The sequence below is a fragment of the Chanodichthys erythropterus genome, chromosome 5, assembly GCF_024489055.1.
Source record: "Chanodichthys erythropterus isolate Z2021 chromosome 5, ASM2448905v1, whole genome shotgun sequence".
Taxonomy (NCBI): Eukaryota; Metazoa; Chordata; class Actinopteri; order Cypriniformes; family Xenocyprididae; genus Chanodichthys; species Chanodichthys erythropterus.
This window is the reverse complement of record NC_090225.1, coordinates 24,865,080-24,886,180: the sequence shown is the minus strand read 5'-3', so window position 1 is coordinate 24,886,180 and position 21,101 is coordinate 24,865,080. Positions and strand designations below refer to the sequence as shown.

The following is a 21,101-nucleotide window of genomic DNA, read 5'->3' as shown; positions in this document are numbered from 1 at the left end:
CTGGTTGTGACATGGCTGGGAATTTATGCATATGATAGTCAAGTCTGTTTATGATGGTGGCCAACAGGTACTTTCAATTTACTGGCATGTCACTAAGATTTTACAGTAGTCTATCATCTGTATGACTAATTATACACATCCAGTTCCAGAGGGATGGATTTTATAAATGCAATGGTTTTTGTTGTTGTTGTTTTCCTACAGCACTGTAGGATCTGAATGTTTAACAAATTTAGCTGCTTTGGGACAGCATGTTCTAAAAATCAGTTAAACTACCAAAAACCAAGATACATTATGTGCCACCATTAGGGTTGGAATCAAGGCTCCAAAACAATTATGGCTAAAAAAAAAAAAAAAAAAAAAAAACATCACAATATGTTTTTGCTCTGAAAATGACTAAAACAATGATTTTATTCCCTTTATCTGAGAAACATTTCAAATAAACACTATTGCCAAGCTGATTATAAAAATAATCAAGGAACATTTTTAATACTAAAAGAACAAGGAATAATTTATATTAATATATAAAATACATTCAGATATAAAAATACATAATAAAACACCTTTTTCTATTTACTACATTGTTCTACTATAGCTACTATATCTGTCGGACGATGCAAATGAATCCTTGAATCAGAAATTTTAATATTTTTACTAAAATCTTTTCTACTCATTCACAGAACTCTGTTGCCATTTTTGATTATGATGTTTACATCAGATATGTGATATATCAAAGACGTGATGCATATAATGCAAATATACACTACCATTCAAAAGTTTGGGGTCAGTAAGATTTTGTGTTAGTTTGTTTTAGTAAATACTTTTATTCTGCAATGATGCATTAAATTAATCAAAAGTAATATAATATCAAAGACTTTTACACACACACACACACACACACACACACACACACACACACACACACACACACACACACACACACACACACACACACACACACACACACACACACACACACACACACACACACACACACACACACACAAAAAAAATTTTTACTCTTTTGAATCCTGAATAAAATGTGTAATGGTTTTAACAAAAAAATATTGTATTATATTATATTAAAAATGTTTTCAACATTGATAATAATTAGAAATATTTCTTGAGTATTTCTTGAATGTATCAAATAAGCATATTAGAATGATTTCTGAAGGTTAATGTGACACTGAAGACTGGAATAATGATGCTGAAAATTTCAGTTATTTCAAATTTTAATAATATTTCACAATATTACTGTTTCTACTGTACATAAGAGACTCAAAAACATTAATAAAATGTTACCGATCCCAAACTTTTGAATCATAGCATGGTGAATACTTGATGTATCATCCAGCTCTAGGCATAAAGCAAAATATCTAAAATGCAAACATTGTTATAATGTTACATCATTTTACAGTAATTTCAAGATCTGCAAGTAAACTCAGTTAGACCACACACACTGTACACAAACATTTCTAACATTAAAATCTGCCATGGAAAGAAGCAACACATGGGGAGCTCCTGTTTACTCTAATATGTTATTAGTAACAAAAGCATGAGTCACTCTCGCGGTGTGTGTTGAGGTCATGCTGGATGTATTAACCGTCACTCTTGCCACAGAGCTGAAGATGTGTGGTTGAACCTAATCAATTCTGGAGACGCAGTAATAGCAAGAGACAACCAGGGCAAGAGGTTGACAATTATGCAAACACTGTGGACTGCAATGCAAATGTCCTCACAAATTATCTTTAAGATTATTTTTGACATGTATGCAAGGTCCCATTCAATTATGTCTTGGAGGCTATTCAGAAGCATATCATGTTTTGTTTTGGCAGATTAAAAATGAACCATATGCATGTTTTGTGGAATTGTATACTCATATGACTTGGAGTCAGCCTTGGGTTTCAATTTAGATTTAAATTAAAGACGTACCTTTTCTGGATCCACCGCTGTTATGACCCACACGCAGTGTGCATTATTCTCGTACTGGACGGGATAATTTGGAGATGTTATGATGCCTTTGGGGCCCCGCAGATTAGAACCACAGGTCCTAGCTGTTGAGAGGGGTAAACAGTACAACAAAGTGAATGTAGGCCCTGTTTACACCTCGTATTAAAGGGATAGTTCACCAAAAAAAAAAAAAAAAAAAAAAAAGATAGAAAAAGATGGTAGGCTATGGTTATGGGTTTGGTTAGGGGCTATGGTAGGCTATGGTTATGTATCCTGATTGACTTTATGATTAGTTAAATCTGTTTTGCACATGCATTGCCGCAGAGTTAACCATTTCGGACAGTACAGGACAGCCTCTGTCTCGTTCACTTCAGCTCAGTGTGGCCCAGGCACGGCGCCATGATTCCAGTTTTGGATGGGCCAGACCAATTGTGGGTTGGCCTTAAATTAAAAATGTAAAAAAAAAAAAAAAAAAAAAAAAACGTTATCCAATCACTTCTTAACCTAATAAAAAAAAAAAAGACTAATATAGCCTACTGTTATATTATATGTGCGTATAAATAATATAGATTTTAATAGCTTGATGCTTTTTAAATATTTTGTTGCATTGTTAAAAGTTTTGGTGCATAGGACAGACCTATCCGCGATCGCTCTCCATGGTTCTGACCAAAGAAGAGCGCTTTGGAATCTCCATTACGCATAAAACGCCTCATACTTGGGCTGCATTTCCCGATAACATTGTCTCTTAGCGCGTTACGAACACTCTTAAGGTATAACTTAACTAAAAGTATACTACCACTAAAGGTATATCAATGCTAGGCATCTTCAGGGCTATCATCCACTCGCGAGGCATAGGCGCTGAAAGGCTGAGGCGCTGGCACCCTCCTAGCAACGGCTCTGTTTTTGGTAAAACATGATTTTGACACCTTCATTAAGTTTTGTTTTATAGAAAACTCTTTTTAAAAGACATTCGTTTTGTATAAATCGTATCTTAATTTTGATCAATGTTTTATCAATCAATTGCCCGTATGTAATACATAAGAAGCAAATATATACCAGACAATGTAATAACCTTAGTGTAATTGACAGAAATACTAAAAAAAATATTTTGCTACCTAAAAGTTAACGATTTTGTGTGTCACGCATGCATGCATGTCTATTTTTTCCCTCATTTTTAATATAAAACGCATGTGGACTGATATGTTTCCAAACTCCTTTATTAATGGAGTATATAAACAGATGTTTCAATGGAGTTTTGAACTGGTTTCAAGGCGCAATTAATGAAATGCACAAATGGTAATTAAATAGAACTCTTGAAATGAACGAGAGCGAGCTGTTTTATTTTCACAACATTTTGGAACATGAAAATTCATACTGGTAATATCAATCCACTGAACGAACATATAGAGCCCTATATATACAAGTGGAAGTGTATTGTTGTTTAAACACTTTTATAACGATCGCATTAGTTGAGCTGTATGCGCTTTACAATTTTATGGCACAAAATTTTGAAATGAAGGCTTAAATCAAACACATTTTAATTCAGATTCTGTATTCTGTATTGTACTAAGAATGTAGAATAAGGTCATGTAAGTACTAATAAGTACTAATAAACAGTCAGTATTCTAGTAATATGCAAGCTAATAAGCAACTAGTTAAAAGACCCTAAAATAAAGTGTTACTGAATTTCTTTCTTCAGCTGAACACAAAAGAAGATATTTTGAAGAATGACGGTAACCAAACAGTTGACAAGCCCCACTGACTTACACATAGTATTATTTTTATTTATTTTTTTCCCCCATATGAAAGTCAATGGAGTCCATAAACTGGTTGGTTACCCATATTCCTCAAAATATCTTCTTTTGTGTTTTTTTTTTGTACAGGTTTGGAACAACTTGAGGGTGAGTAAATGATGACAGAATTTTCATTTTTATGTGAACTAGCCCTTTAAGATGCATTTTGGTAGAACAGAAGTGGGTGACCCTAAATAAATACAGGTGTAAATGGGGTCTAAAATGTTTTGAGCTTGTCCACTTTCGACCACTTCCAGAGGTAGTCGGAAAATGCATTAGACCAGATTGCTTTCATAGCGCAAACGCTCATGTGATTGAATGTGTTCGAACATCCACAAAAGACCACCTACTGACCATAAAAATGCATAAACATTATGGGAAGTGCGCTAGATAGACGGAATTTATACTTTGTTGGCTGAAGACCTAAGTTTGGTTTAAAGAGGTAAAACTTACCAAGCGCAAATTTCTCTCACCAGTCCTGATTTCTAACATGCAATCACCACGTTCGGTGTGGTCTTGCGGCTATCAGAGCAGAAATGATAGCTGATGCTCTCCATATGTTTTTCAGTCAATTGTGGCTGTTCATATATAAATTGCACAAGTTTATTTTGTCCATTACATTTTAAAAACTGGAGAAAAAAACAAAAACAAAAAAAAACATACATTTACCCACCCAAAGCCCCCACCCCACCCCCTTCACAGAAATCAGGTCAGACGTGGTTGAAAGTGGACAAAAGTGTTAACAGGGCTGTAGTTTTAACAATTGGCATGTTTTTGTAGTCAATGCAGTTGCTATTGAAAGGAATTCAACACACTATGAGTTATATGACAAAACATGTCACAGACATATACTCACCAGTATAAGAAATAAATGCAATTTAACCAGAATGCCATGACTACAGCTTTGTCATATGCCCAGAGAAGCTTTTTAGGCAAAAGAAAGGCATGAATAGTTCATAGAAGGCAATATCTGCAATGGTAATGCACTGCGATGAGATCAATAAAAAATAAAAAGAAAACAAAAAAAAATCATCCAAGCTGGTGGACTAATGAATGCTACAAAAATATAGATAAAATAATAGTGCAGTCTACTTAAAAATTGCCTATTTTCTCAATATATGTGTGCTATTAGTTGTACTGTCTTTAGCTTAGCAAAATGCTAATGTTAAATTCAGTCTCAACTAACGATTGGTTTCAGTAGAGGCATTTTGCTATACTAAGAAAGTAGTTTGACAAGCATAAAATAATAAGAGTAAACCATTTTTGTTAGTGACCCCCCCCCCCCCCCCCCATATTGAATAGATTAGAATGCAATATATATAACTGATATTTCTCTTGCTTAACCTTTTTTTTTTTTTTTTTTTTTCTTTTCACTGAGCTTCTCACAATGTATTATGGGATTGCCTTCTCCATGCAAGGCTGCCTTAAAATTTAGCCAACATGGTATCTTAGAAGGCAGCTTATTATGCTGTGCCTACGTCTGAGAACAGTCTGAGTCGAGAGTGGACCTATGATGCCTAAAATACTTCCTACGTACACAGCTCACTAGGTTTTTGAATAGATATTTCCATCCCGCCCCACACTAAAAACACTTCCTTTGAACACATCCAGCTCTCACAACATGAGCTAATCTATTTAAGGTCATGCCTCAGAATAACTCAACTCAATCATTGACAAATTCAGGGTATTTTTTCCAACCCTATACTGTGCCAGGGTATTAACTGCTTCTCCCTTGTGTTTAGTCAGGGATTTTCTTTGACAGCTTAAAAGAGCAGCCCTGCTCCATTACTGTGGCTTCATTGGCTTCTCCACAGGGTACTACGGAAGATTTGGATAGGTAGAGATGTGCAGAGATTACATAGCAGATATTCTCAAACAGGGAAATTGCTGGCTTCTTGACTGCAGAAAATACTGTGTGAAAATGAGTTCAGATCACATCTACACACAGAGATGTATCAGAAACAACAACCACCGAACTAGTAATTCCTGAAAAAATAGCAGTGCTTGCAATGCAGCAAAAGAACATTGTTAAAGTTTAGGGATTTTTTATGTTAAGGTTTTAGCTATTGCTTCTGTGTATAGTAAATTGCTGCATTTATGGTATTGTCAGCTGTGCAAATGGTTAAATATATGCACGGAAAACATAACTATGTGCAAAGTAACAATTTTGGAAATCTTTAAGTGTAAAGTTTTCCCAAAAATAAAAATAGATAAACCTAAGCATGAAATTATCTCTAAAACAGATTATGAAGGGAGTTTCTGTATGCAGGCTTAAATGGCTCAGGCTGAATCAACTGCAGAGGTTTAGTAGTCAGGGCTTTGAAAAAAAAAAAAAAAGGAAAGAAAAAGAAAAATCCTAAAAGAATGTTTGACGAATATCAGTACTGTGCTGCTGTGCAAACCCTGTCATAAATATAGCAATTTCCTTAAAGGTTTCCTTTAGCAGAGCGCATTGTTTGAAATCCACATACAGGTGCTGGTCATATAATTAGAATATCATCAAAAAGTTTATTTATTTCACTAATTCCATTCAAAAAGTGAAACTTGTATATTCATTCATCACACACAGACTGATATTTTTCAAATGTTTATTTCTTTGAATTTTGATGATTATTGTTTATTTCTTTTAATTTTGATGATTATAACTGACTACTAAGGAAAATCCCAAATTCAGTATCTCAGAAAATTTGAATATTGTGAAAAGGTTCAATATTGAAGACACCTGGTGCCACAGTCTAATCAGCTAATTAACTCAAAACACCTGCAAAGGCCTTTAAATGGTCTCTCAGTCTAGTCCTGTAGGCTACACAATCATGGGGAAGACTGCTGACTTGAAAGTTGTCCAAAAGACGACCATTGACAGCTTGCACAAGGAGGGCAAGACACAAAAGGTCATTGCAAAAGAGGCTGGCTGTTCACAGAGCTCTGTGTCCAAGCACATTAATAGAGAGGTGAAGGGAAGGAAAAGATGTGGTAGAAAAAAAGGGTACCTTGTGTACCCTGGAGAGGATTGTGAAACAAAACCCATTCAAAAATGTGGGGGAGATTCACAAAGAGTGGACTGCAGCTGGAGTCAGTGCTTCAAGAACCACTACGCACAGACGTATGAAAGACATGGGTTTCAGCTGTCACATTCCTTGTGTCAATCCACTCTTGAACAACAGACAGCGTTAGAAGCATCTCGTCTGGGCTAAAGACTAAAAGGACTGGACTGTTGCTGAGTGGTCCAAAGTTATGTTCTCTGATGAAAGTAAATTTTGCATTTCCTTCGGAAATCAGGGTCCCAGAGTCTGGAGGAAGAGAGGAGATGCACACAATCCATGTTGCTTGAGATCCAGTGTAAAGTTTCCACAGTCAGTGATAGTTTGGGGTGCCATGTCATCTGCTGGTGTTGGTCCACTGTGTTTTCTGAGGTCAAAGGTCAACGCAGCCGTATACCAGGAAGTTTTAGAGCACTTCATGCTTCCTGCTGCTGACCAACTTTATGGAGATGCAGATTTCATTTTCCAACAGGACTTGGCACCTGCACACAGTGCCAAAGCTACCAGTACCTGGTTTTCTTAATTGGCCAGCAAACTCGCCTGACCTTAACCCCATAGAAAATCTATGGGGTATTGTGAAGAGGAAGATGCGATATGCCAGACCAAACAATGCAGAAGAGCTGAAGGCCACTATCAGAGCAACCTGGGCTCTCATAACACCTGAGCAGTGCCACAGACTTATCGACTCAATGCCATGCCGCATTGCTGCAGTAATTCAGGCAAAAGGAGCCCCAACTAAGTATTGAGTGCTGCATGCTACATGCTCATACTTTTCATGTTCATACTTTTCAGTTGGCCAAGATTTCTAAAAATCCTTTCTTTGTATTGGTCTTAAGTAATATTCTAATTTTCTGAGATACTGAATTTGGGATTTTCCTTAGTTGTCAGTTATAATCATCAAAATTAAAAGAAATAAACATTTGAAATATATCAGTCTGTGTGTAATTAATGAATATAATATACAAGTTTCACTTTTTGAATGGAATTAGTGAAATAAACTTTTTGATTATATTCTAATTATATGACCAGCACCTGTACTGTAGATGGAGTCACGTTTAAACAGGAACCTATAAAACATGAATAGCCGTGTTGTGTCTGGCATGTACAATGACCACTTTCATGGTCTGTATACTTGCAAATTGATGTTATAAGTGCACCTTAATTATCAAAGTAGCAGTAAGTGATCATATTGAGCGTCTCTTTTATTTACAAGCTCTATAATTAACTCAAAATATCTCTTGAGATTCTTTTTAAGACCACCAATAAAAAGAAAAAAGAAAAATTACAATTACAAGGCTAAAGGGTCTTTAACTTCCTGTTTTATACCATCACTCCCTTAACATATAACAGTAAGAAGGAAAGGAAGGCATTTAAGGCTTGTCTTTAAAAAGGTTATTTGGCACTGCTGAAACAAAAAGTGTCTGGATCAATCAGTGATTGGTGAGAATTGTGTGAGGAAATTGTCAAACATGGTTACTCCTCCGTCTGCCGCTCTGACACACTGCCTTATTTCATTTTGATTAATGTCATTTGGAGGCCTGTGTCCTCTATGCCTTTCAAAACAGCCACACTCCAGGTCTCATCTTAAGGGTACATCTAGCCGCATGATCACATACATCTAGCTGCATGAGATAGGTTTCTGGGATGTCAAAAATAAAAATCAAAACATTACTTTTATTATGAAGAAGTCTGAATTGCATCATTCCTCAGGTCTCATGATGTGTTAAAGTCATGTCCGAATTATCATAATTAAGAGATTCCAAGAATAAAAACCTCTACTAATATTACATAGCTTATGTTACCGGATGCACTAGGCCAGGCCTCGTCAACTGGCGGCCCGCAGACCAAATCCGGCCCGCCAATCATCTTCATCCGGCCCGCGGCAGATAAAGTTAACTCAGTTAATATAAGTCAACTGGATTAGAATAAGGCTGTATAAGCGGCGCATCCTACCACCACAGCGACAGTGAGAAGGAAGCAGTGAATCCCGGTTCCTTAAACACAACATAGATCATAGATAACAATGTTAACTCAGTTAATAAAGGTCAACTGAAGTAGAATAATGCTGTATAAGCGGCACATCCAGCCTCCACAGTGAGAGTGAGAAGGAAGCTGTGAGTCCCAGTTCCCTAACACAATATAAATCATAGATAAACAATAATTCTGTTAGTATGACCAAGCCAAAGTAAAACAGCACTTTTCAAGTGGTGCCTCCAGTCGCTGCAGTGACAGCAAAGTGAAGCGGTGAAAACTGGTTCACCAACACAGTATGAGACATAGATATACAATACTCGTTCAGGGGCTCAACAGCCTCTGCAACAGGTTTAGAATAAGCAGTGAAGCTACATTCTATAGGTGCATTGCCACCCCAGTTTTGAATGCCATTGGTTATTGCAAAGCAATAGCGTGATTCAATCAGGCTTCAGTATTTCTAGGAAAAAGGTGTTACCCCTTAGCATCATCAGATGACGCAACATTGAGAGACCAATACTTAAACTACAGATTATATTTCCGTATTCTTGTAACCCCTCCCAGAGATAGTCTGATCGACAGGAGGTTATTAACAGAGCAGTTATACTAAGGGTAGGTTTATCACTGAAAGTGGTATTGTACTATGTCTACTCTTTAAACAGCATATTGGTAAAAATAGAGTGCTATGGCAACAGCTGTATTCACGTGTATGAATATTTATGAATTTCCCCTCTTGCGGTCATGTCTCATGTCTTTGAGACAATGTGCAAACAAATGGAACTAAAAATATTAGTGCACGCTTCTCAAATTGCAACTTGTTTAATTCATTATTTTGAAAAGGTAATAAAGTTTTAATGCCAAATAAAATGCATGTAAGATACCCTAGTGTGATTATTCTGTCTCATCCTTAATTTCTTGCTCATTTTGTACATAACCAGTATTTCCCAACCTCCACAAGCCCATCAATAAGCCTCAAGTACCCCTTATCAACACCATATTATTATTATTATTTTTTTTTTTTTTTCATATTATACTGGATACTTTGTAGCATTAAAGTCACAAAGCTTTAACAAAGTAACAACAAAATCTTTCCACATATACTGTAGGTCTAGAGTATACTGTAAGTCTAAACCTGCATGACTTCTTCTGCAGAACACAAAAGATATTCTAAAGAACAATATTGGTTCCTAATGAAAAAAGATCCACTGTATGGATGAAAAAAAAAAAAAAAAAAAATCTCTAAATACATTATTTTAAGTAGAGAGGCACTGATCGATCTGCCAGGGATAGGAATCGGATGATTTTTTGCATGATTTTCCCGGATTGGTAACCAGCCGGTCAGCCTCACATCTTACTGATTCTGAGCTGATCCGTTTTGTTGCCACACAGGCCATATCGTCAACTGCATGCTCTCTCTCTCTTCTTTCTGACGGCGAAGTGACACACACCTGCATCCTCTCACTCACTCATTGGCATAATTTTACTGATTCACGCAGTTTCTAGCTCACACCAAAAGCGAGTGAACCACTGATCTATAAAAGTGTATCGCACAGAAGCCGCTTCTCAGTCTCAACTCTCGGGACTCTATGATTTCCGCAATGCAGAAAACACAGACGAAATCCAGTCATAAAAGCGGAAATTACTGTATAATGCGTAATGTCACGGAATTTGTCAAATTTTGGATGAATAAATCAAAAGTAGGTCAGTACAACTTAAATCACTTCATGATATGGAGTAGTGTCTGTGAATGTTAAACCACAAGAAGACTATTTAAATATGAATCCTCCATGTTCTGCGTGTCTCTACGTGAATGAATGGCGGAGACGTGTGAATACATTTATTACACACACTGAAGCACACGTGACGCTCGCGGTGTTACTATATGACCACATCAACACATGAACTTTATCTCCAGAGCTGCTCTGAGAGTCACTTCATGAGCATTTTACCGTTTCATTTGAGAAAAAACTATTGTCATTTCATATACACACGAGAACTTCAAGATCTTCACGGCAAACCATGAAGTTTGATGTTATTTTCAAAATAAAAGTTCAGTATAACTTGTGACAGTACATAATACTATACAGTATCCTAATATATTTCTTTTGTATTACTATTGTAAAGTATGTAATACTTATGTAATGTTGCAACAACTAATAATAACAAATAAAATACAATTATTATTAAAACACTATTTTTCAAGGAATTTTCCTTCCATGTTTTAATTTTAGTAGTAAACATCTGTTGTGCAGCACCTTGTTGTGTTGCTTAATATTTTTTTGGAGCCTGTGATACTTTTTTCAGGATTAATTGATGAATAAAAGGTTAAAAAGAACAGCATTTTTTTCAAAATATAAATCTTTTCTAACAATATAAATCTTTACTATCACTTTTTATCAATTTAACACATCCATGCTGAATAAAAGTATTAATTTCTTTCAAAAAGAAAGAAAACAAATGACTTACCCCAAACTTTTGAATGGTAGTGTATATTGTTACAAAAGATTTCTATTTTAAATAAATGCTGATTTATTTATTTTTGTATACTTTTTTTTTCATCAAATAATCCTGAAAAAGTATCACAGGTTATAAAATAATATTTAGCAGCACAACTGTTTCCAACATTGATAATAAATCATCATATTAGAATGATTGCTGAAGGATCATGTGACACTGAAGACTGGAGTAATGATGCTGAAAATTCAGCTTTGCATCACAGAAATAAATTATATTTTAAAGTATATTATGTATACATACATACATATATATATATATATATATATATATATATATATATATATATATATATATATATATATATATATATATATATATATATATATATATATATATATATATATATATATATATATATATATATATATATATATATATATATATATATATATATATATATATATATATATATATATATATATATATATATATATATATATATATATATATATATATATATATATATACATATACATATACATATATATATATATATATATATATATATATAGATACAAAACCTTCTCCAGAGTGCTCAGGACCTCAGACTGGGCCGAAGGTTTACCTTCCAACAAGACAATGACCCTAAGCACACAGCTAAAATAACGAAGGAGTGGCTTCACAACAGCTCCGTGACTGTTCTTGAATGGCCAGAGCCCTGACTTAAACCCAATTGAGCATCTCTGGAGAGACCTAAAAATGGCTGTCCACCAACATTTACCATCCAACCTGACAGAACTGGAGAGGATCTGCAAGGTGGAATGGCAGAGGATCCCCAAATTCAGGTGTAAAAAACTTGTTGCATCTTTCCCAAAAAGACTCATGGCTGTATTAGATCAAAAGGGTGCAAAAGGATATTTTGATGAATTGAAAATGTAGGTTTTTTCTATGTATAAACTGTTTATATAATAAAATATGTTTTCGTAGTTTGTGTTGTCCCTTATCAGTGCAAAATTATCACAAATTAAAAAGGATTCATGCCAATATTGTCCAAAACCCCACTTTTCTAGGGCGTTTCCAAACTTTTGGAGGGCAGTGTATTTTTAATACAGTTTTTCTCTAAATGTTCTTTTATCAGAGTAGATAATTCTTGTAATCCTACTTATGATGAATTTCATTATTTTGCTCAATAAACTTTTAATTGTTAAACCTTTCATGCAATAAGAATAAGAATAAGAATAAGAATAAGAATAAGAATAAGAATAAGAATAAGAATAAGAATAAGAATAAGAATAAGAATAAGAATAAGAATAAGAATAAGAATAAAAATAAGAATAAGAATAAGAATAAGAAACAATTCTTCTTTGGCAAAAATAGGGGCCAAGATGAACAATTAAACATTTCTTTTAAAAAATTAAATTTAAATAATCAATGAAACTGAGTCATTAAAGTAATTTATTTACTTATTAATTAGTACCTAAAGTTATCCCTGCTCATTTTAGAACAAACCAAAATTTGACTTCAAATATTGGTAACACCATAGATTACACAATCACAGCGATTACACAAACTATGAATTGTTTTGAAAATATGAACAGTTGCAGTTTATGGCTAACATTGAAACTTTATTACCTTTTCAAAATAACCATTGAACAAGTTAGGAGCATGCACTAATATTTTCCGTTCCATTCATTTGCACATTGTCTAAAGGACAAGCCCACAACAGGGGAAATTGATGAATATTCATGCATGCCCAGTGGAACTAATATTGTTACAACAGCAGTTTCTTTCAGTTTTTCCATCCGTTTAGCTTAAAATACTGAATTCACGGTAATTGAGTTAGAACTACAAACACAGGATTTTCTGATTATTTTCAGATGATTTTATTATTTTTTTTCCAGCCTTTAGCCACAGCCTACAACGTATTACATGCTAGATCTTTCACTGGAAACCAAAAGTAACTCACTCCTGCAACATTTATTCTCGCACCCGAGTACAGTCATTACGATTCATTATCATGACTAAAGGTTTGCAAAGAAGTATTTCCTACTAAGGCAATCCAGTATTTGACTCTGGTCAAGCGTATCCATAGCAGAATGGTGAGAGTGGCCTTGGAAGGCAACATGCCCAGTGCATTATGGGTGTTGAAGTTTTCCTACCTATTTGGCAAAAGAGAAGCCTTTTTTCTCTGTTTTCTCTGGTCAGGTAGCGCTGATTTCAATTTTTTTTTCTACCGCATAGGCAGTCGAGTTTTACTGAAAGCCCATTTTGCTAGTGGTGAAGTACACAGCTGTTAGACAAATGTGATTTAGTACAATAGGTAAATATCAAACATAGGTCTTGGAATAGAATGAACACTTGTTGATGTTATCAGGGTTATGGCGGCATAATGAGAAGTAATTTTTGCAAAAGCTAGCAGAAGTTTAATTAAACCTGTGACAGTGACAGTGCCTAAAAAAGCAAACATCACTCCGCATTCTTCCTGATGAAATTAAAAGAACATAAAAAAAAAAAAAAAAAAAAAAAATGAAAATGGAAAGAAACACTGTCATTTAAAAGCTGCTTCTGAATGCTAACTCATGCTGCAGTAATCTATACACAATAGCTCTGTTCCAAAACCTAATAAGCTGCTCTGCTCTTTATTGCCTTCTAATTGATGCATCCTGAAATAGAACCTCATAAGTGACCGTTTTGCAATTTGTGGGATTTGACTCAATCGATTTCTACAGAGTGTGTTGTTAGGACAACAAAACTCTTTATATACAATAGCAATACAATATAATATTTTTTAACTATTTTAATTACATATATTTTTTGCCATTTAATGAATTATAAACATTTTTAATTATCAATAAAACACTATGCTTTGACTGCCATCTTGGATCCCAAACAGCACTAAGACTGTCACAATGCATATACAAATTCTGCCCATTTGTATGTCTTATTATGCTGACTGCCTTTTGGAACAGCTTTTTGTTGGGAGCATTCCCATGATGCCTTTATATAGTCGAGTAAAGAGCAGGGAGCACACCAGGTTTTGGAACAGGGCTGTAGTCGTCAATAAAATATCTTAAATGCATAATTCAAAAGCAGACATGTTCTTTGACATATTCACGTGTGCTAGTGAGGTCTTTGTTAAATCCCTGTGGCACAACCGTCCCTACAAATTGTGTGGTCTTACTCCCCACTGCCATGTGCTACACATCTCACTTAACAGGATCTGACAACATCCCTACAGAAAGTGTCAGAGCAGGGGAAAAGAGAGCCATATTTGCACTTACTCCGACAGATAGGCCTGTGGTCACTCCAGGCCGCCAGGGTTTCAGTCACTCTCTGGCAAGTGATGCTCTTTGATCCCTGCAGTACGTAGCTGTCGTCACAGGAAAACTGGATGCTGGCGCCGACCCTGCAGAAGTTTAAATGACCGTCAGCGAACGACCAGCTATATGAGTCACACCATCAGCCCCAGACCCTCTATGTCTCTGACGCACCCTTCTTTACTTAGATGAAAGCGGTTTCTGTCAAAAGTCAATAAACTGCTTGTCTCTTCTATTTTCAGAATCACTCACATGGTATTCCATTAAATGCAGAACATGTAACAGCCCTTGGTTTTTGTCTTTAAAGGCATTAGAAACCCACTTAGTAGCAGTGACCAAAGGTCTTTGTGGTAATGGCCTATCGGTATGGGAGTTCAGACAGTCGTGTCAAACAGCAGGCCCAGTCCTGATTAAAGCTGTGTCATGCAGTTAAAAGGATAAACGCAGCAGATAAGAGAACAAAGAGTGGACCTACTGGAAGCTGGAGCCAATTCTTTTCCCATTCTCAGGAATCCCCGGATCTGGACAAATGTCTGCAGCCATCCCCCCTTGACTTACTGCATGAGAGCGAGAGGGTGCAAGAGAAAGAATACAAAAAACAAAATAAACGAGACATAGTACGTGTGATAGTGGATTGGTGCATTTGGTATTCAAATCCAAGTCAGCATATCAGAAGGATCTCACCAGATGCATTGCCTTATTACTGCACGCTTATAAAGTTTGAAGTTATCCTGGTCAAATTTCACCCAAAAATCAAAAGAAACAAATTGGAATGATATTGTGTTTAAAGCAAATAAAACCCATTTTTAAGTCCCATGATTTTTATGACAATTAAACACATTAGCACCAAACTCTCATTCTCAAATGTAGCTCAAATGTGGCACAAATGTAGCTTAAAATTTTTTAAAATTTAAAAAGCAATGGTACTGTATGTTCTAGTGCTGTCAGTCCATTTAAAAAAAAGAAGAACTAATCACACATTTTTCTGTAAATAATTGCAATTAATCACACCTAAAATTATTTAATATATTTTTATATTATGATAATTAAATCTCCAATAATCTTCAATAATTTAATCTCCAAATTAATGTAGAAACTATATAAAGATGGTTTGTTTTAAATATTTGTTTAATTACATCGTTTTACTAAGTACTATGAATAAAGGTCAGTATCACTGATAGTAATACTGACACTAATGTCTCTATTAGGGTTCCATTTACACAACAATGATGTACTAAAAACAGAAAAAAAAGTTTTTCTCTTTTATACATCCCAGGCCAGTGTCACTTTGTAAAGATTCACTATGTGACTGAACACCGTAATATGCATGTGCATGACATCACCATTTTCACAAATTTGTGTTTTTGTAGTTTACACATAGAGAAGCATTTTCAGGCCCCCAAAATGCCGTTGTCATGTAATTGGACAAAACACATAAAAAGTTTTCAGTTTTTAGTTGAAAATGGTGCTGTGTAAATGGCCCCTTAAATAGATTTTTTCTCAATTTTTGCCACTAATTGAAGCCATTCATCACTGAAGTATAATTGAGAGCCATCATTTAATAGGCTTTAAAAATATTATACCTTTTAATTTAAGGGAACATAAAACAATTAGCTGTGTCTTTAATATAGCAGGGTTCAACGCTAAGGACTTTTTCTACTGACCCAGACGGGCCTGCCAAATTTTTAATGGCCCCACCACACACACGCACTCAGATGTGTCCGATTTTGATTTGTGTCCACTACAGATGTTATTTCCAAGTAGGAGGTGGCAGAAAATCAGAATTCAGAGTTGTCTAATGGCTCGTTTCCACCGAGCAGTACAGTGCAGTACGATTCAGGATGGTAAACTCTGATCCGGCTTGCGTTTCCACCACCAACAGTACCCTTACTTGATAGACATAGTGTATGCCGAGAGGTAGCGATCAATGTAATTCTCGCACGAAGAAGAATGCGACACGGTAAACAACAATGGATGACATACAGCAGATATTGTTCTTGCTTCTCGGCATGTGGCTGTTTATCACAAGAAAAAATGGAATTGTGTTTCAACTATATTTAGAAAATGATGCCTCTTGTGTTGTCATTGTCCTTGTAGCACACGCAAGTGCTGTTTTTGTCTGTTCAAGCATGATAAGATGCAAAAGAGAACTCATGTGTGAGTTTGTGCGCACAGAGAGCCGCTTCACAGACACTGCCCCAGTACTGCATTGCGTTCTCTTTTGCATCTTATTGCACTCTAATGATTTAAAAGCACTTGAGCGAATAAGCGTGTGATCATAAACTCTAACGCTAGCCAATTGTTGATGGGAAAAAAACAACAAAAAAACAAATAAAAATAAATGCTGTATTGCACGTTCTCATTAAACCCCAGAGTGCACAATGCTCATCAGAATGCCAGTGAAGATTCCTTTCAGAGGTGGAATATCTATTTCTATAGAGCTGACAGGGGATTTAGTGATGGTATGCTCAGAGCTATTTCCCATAAAAAGCAAAGAAAGGTCAAACCATGTCCCATGTTTCCTCCCTCCCCGCTCTCTTGTTCCTCCTAAGCCACAGTGAGTTTGTGTTCACACAGCCTCACTTTCTGACATCACTCTGAGTTCATTTACTGGCCAAAATCACATTAGGTGAGTTCACGGATGACTTCACTTCAGGTGTAGCAATGAGCATATTTTTGACTCTCTCTCTCTCTCTCTCTCTCTCTCTCTCTCTCTCTCTCTCTCTCTCTCTATATATATATATATATATATATATATATATATATATAGAGAGAGAGAGAGAGAGAGAGAGAGAGAGAGAGAGAGAGAGAGAGAGTACATAAATGTATATATGCAAATAATCTAACACAACTGAATGACATGCTAACCAGAGCTAAATGTGGTCAGTAATATAAGACTGTCAGTAATATAAGACTATTCTTATATCTCCTTGATGCAACATCAATAAATTAAATCTTTTCATATAAAATATTAGGGATTGCCATACCAAACTATAATCTTATAAATAGGAATACACTGGCAAGAACAAAGTTAACACATTGAATCAGACTTATGACTGCACATTCTTTAGGCTAGTGAAGTATAACATTAATAAGGCTTAATACTGTTACTTAATATTAAGTGCTTCAGTAGTTTCATTATAGGAACTGTGTTGAGAAAAACATTTTATAATTAAAAGGTCTGCTTGATCTTAGTCTCAGCCTCAGCTGGTACATCCATAGTCCGTTCAACAATCAACTGATGCACATTACACACACAATCTACAAAAAAACTTTTGATGAATAAATTATGTCTGAGACACTTAGTAACAAGTAACCTAGATACAAGAGCAGAACAGTATGTTTTTTTTTGTTGTTTTGTCTGTAATTATTAGTTTAGGGCAGATAGAAATTATAATTATGTCTACACACATATGTCCATAGACCATCAATGAGCATTGATTGATTAAATGATTGTTATAATACATGCAACATGTGCATTGGTGGGTCTAGCCTGAAAAATACACTTCTCAACACTATTTGAGCATAAGAAACAATGTTTATGGGACAGTTCATGTCAGATTTTGTTGCTGGTTTGCAGCAAGAGGTTTTGAGATTTCAGGATCCCCCATTTAGTTAGATAGGACCTGGTCTTGGATGCCAGAAATAGCTGCCAGGAGGCATTGCAAATATGGCAGCCGAGTGAACAGACTTTTCTTAAAAGGGACACTGGGTAAGGTCAATGCATTTGCAAGTGATGTGTTTGTGTGTGTGTGTGTGTGTGTGTGTGTGTGTGTGTGTGTGTGTGTGTGTGTGTGTGTGTGTGTGTGTGTGTGTGTGTGTGTGTGTGTGTGTGTGTGTGTGTGTGTGTGTGTGTGTGTGTGTGTGTGTGTGCGTGTGTGTGAGTGTGTGAGAGTGTGTGAGAGTGTGTGAGAGAGAGAGAGAGAGAGAGAGAGAGAGAGAGCAGTCCAAGCTTTTTCACTTGTGGATTGGGCTTTTTGATCACCTGTCATGTCCTTCTTTTTGATGTGGTCTTCAAATGTCATCTCTTCTGATTGTTGATATCAGTCTCCAATGTTATTCTCTCTGATCAAAGAGGGTGTCCGTTTTTTTCTGATCTTTTTCTTGGGCATTTATTTTCCTACAGTAGTGCCCTGCGATCACCTCAATATGTGTCAAAGACTTTGTTATAATGCACATGTAAACGTTTAATACATAAATGCCAAGTGTACTTTTATCCCAATTAAAGATCTAAGGGCTGCTCTTAAAGGTGCCGTAAGGCACTTCGCTAACTTATAGCCTGAAAATCACATTCATTTTCTTCAGAGAAATTTAGCAATTTTTAGCAATAATGTGTAAACATTTTAAGACAGATTTGTCATGAGCTTTGAGATTAAGGAATGATATGTGCTTCTGTATTAATTCAGTATGATTTCAACTTTTAAACAAATGTATTTAATAGCCAAATATGGAAGAACTATAAATGCAATTAGGTCCCTAGAGTCTCAAAAAACTAATATATGTGTAAATATACCTGAATATTTTGCAATAAAAGTCAAATATAAATATGTTATACAGTATATAGTCAATAGTTTTGCATTGAACCATAGTTTATGATTTGATTGTTATTTGCAATGCTTTATTGGATGAGTAGTTCATTAACTTTAAAAGAAAACATATTCAGTATATTTGTATTATTTAACTTCTAATAAAATGTTAGAAAATGGAAAGGGCTGAAATCAACATTTCCAATTGGCTGATGTTAAGTGAGCTGTTCTTGGTCAGAATAAGCTGCAAAGTTGACCAGAGTTTTTATGCCCCTAGTCTTGCTATGTAATACTTACTGTATACTATAAAACGATGACATTGCATTTACATTGTATGCCATATGATTCATTTTAAAAGCCATATCCATGCAAGTAACTAAAATGACTGTGCGGTTCATTTTAGTAAAATCTCTTCATCTGCTCTAAGTGAACTGGGCTGTTTGTCATGAAAACCCTAGGCAACCTTTCTCCTGTTGTATATACTGACTGACTGAATGTCCATAAACAAGCTATTGTCATCATGCACACACTGTGTAAATTTTGTAGAAGCTCAACTGAAGTGGTGTACTTCACAGAGTCAGCAGCTTTTGTAATGCTAATTGCCACAGAACATGTTCAACGAAGCACAGAACAGGCGAAATCATCCATACAGCATAATGTTGCATAGCTTCCTCAATCCTATTAAGAATATCATCAAGGGCATCTTTATTAAGCTCATAATGAAAACAAGCAAGGCCACAATAATGACTGAGAAGAATACAGAATGGAACAATTTAGCTTTATTTAATTCATGCTTCCATTCTATTCATAAATGAATAATATATAGATTATATACTTATCACGAGCACCGCTGTGCTTTACACATATCAGCCAAAATGATTAAATTGTATTTTTCGATTTAAAAAAAAAGTGTGCTGTGGTGGTTAATGATATAGAGGTTGGTAAATTAATGGTTGTAGGTTTGAACCCACCAAGAAGTGATCCGTGAACTACCACCATTGTGCCTGCCAAAAAATTGTATAAAAGCAATGTGAAAAAAGCATAGTTATGTAGGAAATCTGACAATTACACAGTTAGGGATTATACAAAGTTTTTTTGAAAGAATAATGCTGTGATTGACCAATCAGAGTCAAGTAGTCAAGTCAAGTCAAGTCACCTTTATTTATATAGCGCTTTTTACAATGCAGATTGTGTCAAAGCAGTGATAACTGGTATATAATTTTGGCTGCACAGCAGCTCTTAAAGAAAATGGTGTCAGTATCCATCTAAAGTAAATTCAGTACTGATTAATTCCGATGTAAGAATCAATAGTTATTAATTTAGTTATTTTATCGGCACTGGAGTACAGTGATGTCATCATCCAGCTCAGTTCAGTTCGCATACAATAGTGTCAATGCAGGCAGATCAAAACACTGCTGAATATCAAATTTCAAGTATTCCAGAGAGCCGTGCAATAAAGTCTGCGCTAGGGAGGGGTAGCTCCCTACAGTAGAAATGTTAACCAGCAGATGTGTCTCACATGAGTCAAGATGAGGAAGAACATAGTTTCCACATTTTACCTCATGTTTTATCTATAGTGAGACTTCATGGCCCACAGTAAAAGAAGCTTATTAAGTCCAGCTTATTAGGTGCTTTGTTGAACTGACATGAAGTGTACTTACAGACTGCATTTTTGTGACTTGTATCCTTGCTCGGAAGCATTTTCACCCCTCTGGATTTCAGCTCGATGGCCTTCTTCACTGTTGAGAGAGGGCAGAGTTGAAGTGTGTAAAATAGGAAACACAATCCATTTATGCAGATAACAAACCCTGTCAAGTGCTCAAGAGTGCCAAAACCTCATTGAATACAAGCGACCCTCTATAATTAGTCTTGGATGGGCCAATAAAATGAGACCATTCTGATGGGCAGAGGTATTTTCTTAATTAGCAGGGGGATGACAGATCTTAATGTTTTGCCAATCATTATTACATATTCATGTCTTTAGTGACCCGGATCTATATCTAACATGGATGGATCTCTAACTGCCACAATAGTATAAAACTGATATTT

General features: G+C 35.5%; 1 protein-coding gene across 1 annotated transcript in view; it reads right to left on the bottom strand.

Annotated features, from left to right (window-relative positions):
- Positions 1-21,101, bottom strand: part of LOC137020177 (CUB and sushi domain-containing protein 1-like) — a 245,575-nt gene that overhangs the window by 204,663 nt on the left and 19,811 nt on the right. Inside the window, 4 exon segments of the mRNA XM_067385422.1 lie at positions 1,930-2,047; positions 14,487-14,615; positions 15,002-15,083; positions 20,714-20,791. Of these exon segments, the coding sequence (XP_067241523.1) occupies positions 1,930-2,047; positions 14,487-14,615; positions 15,002-15,083; positions 20,714-20,791 (407 nt within the window).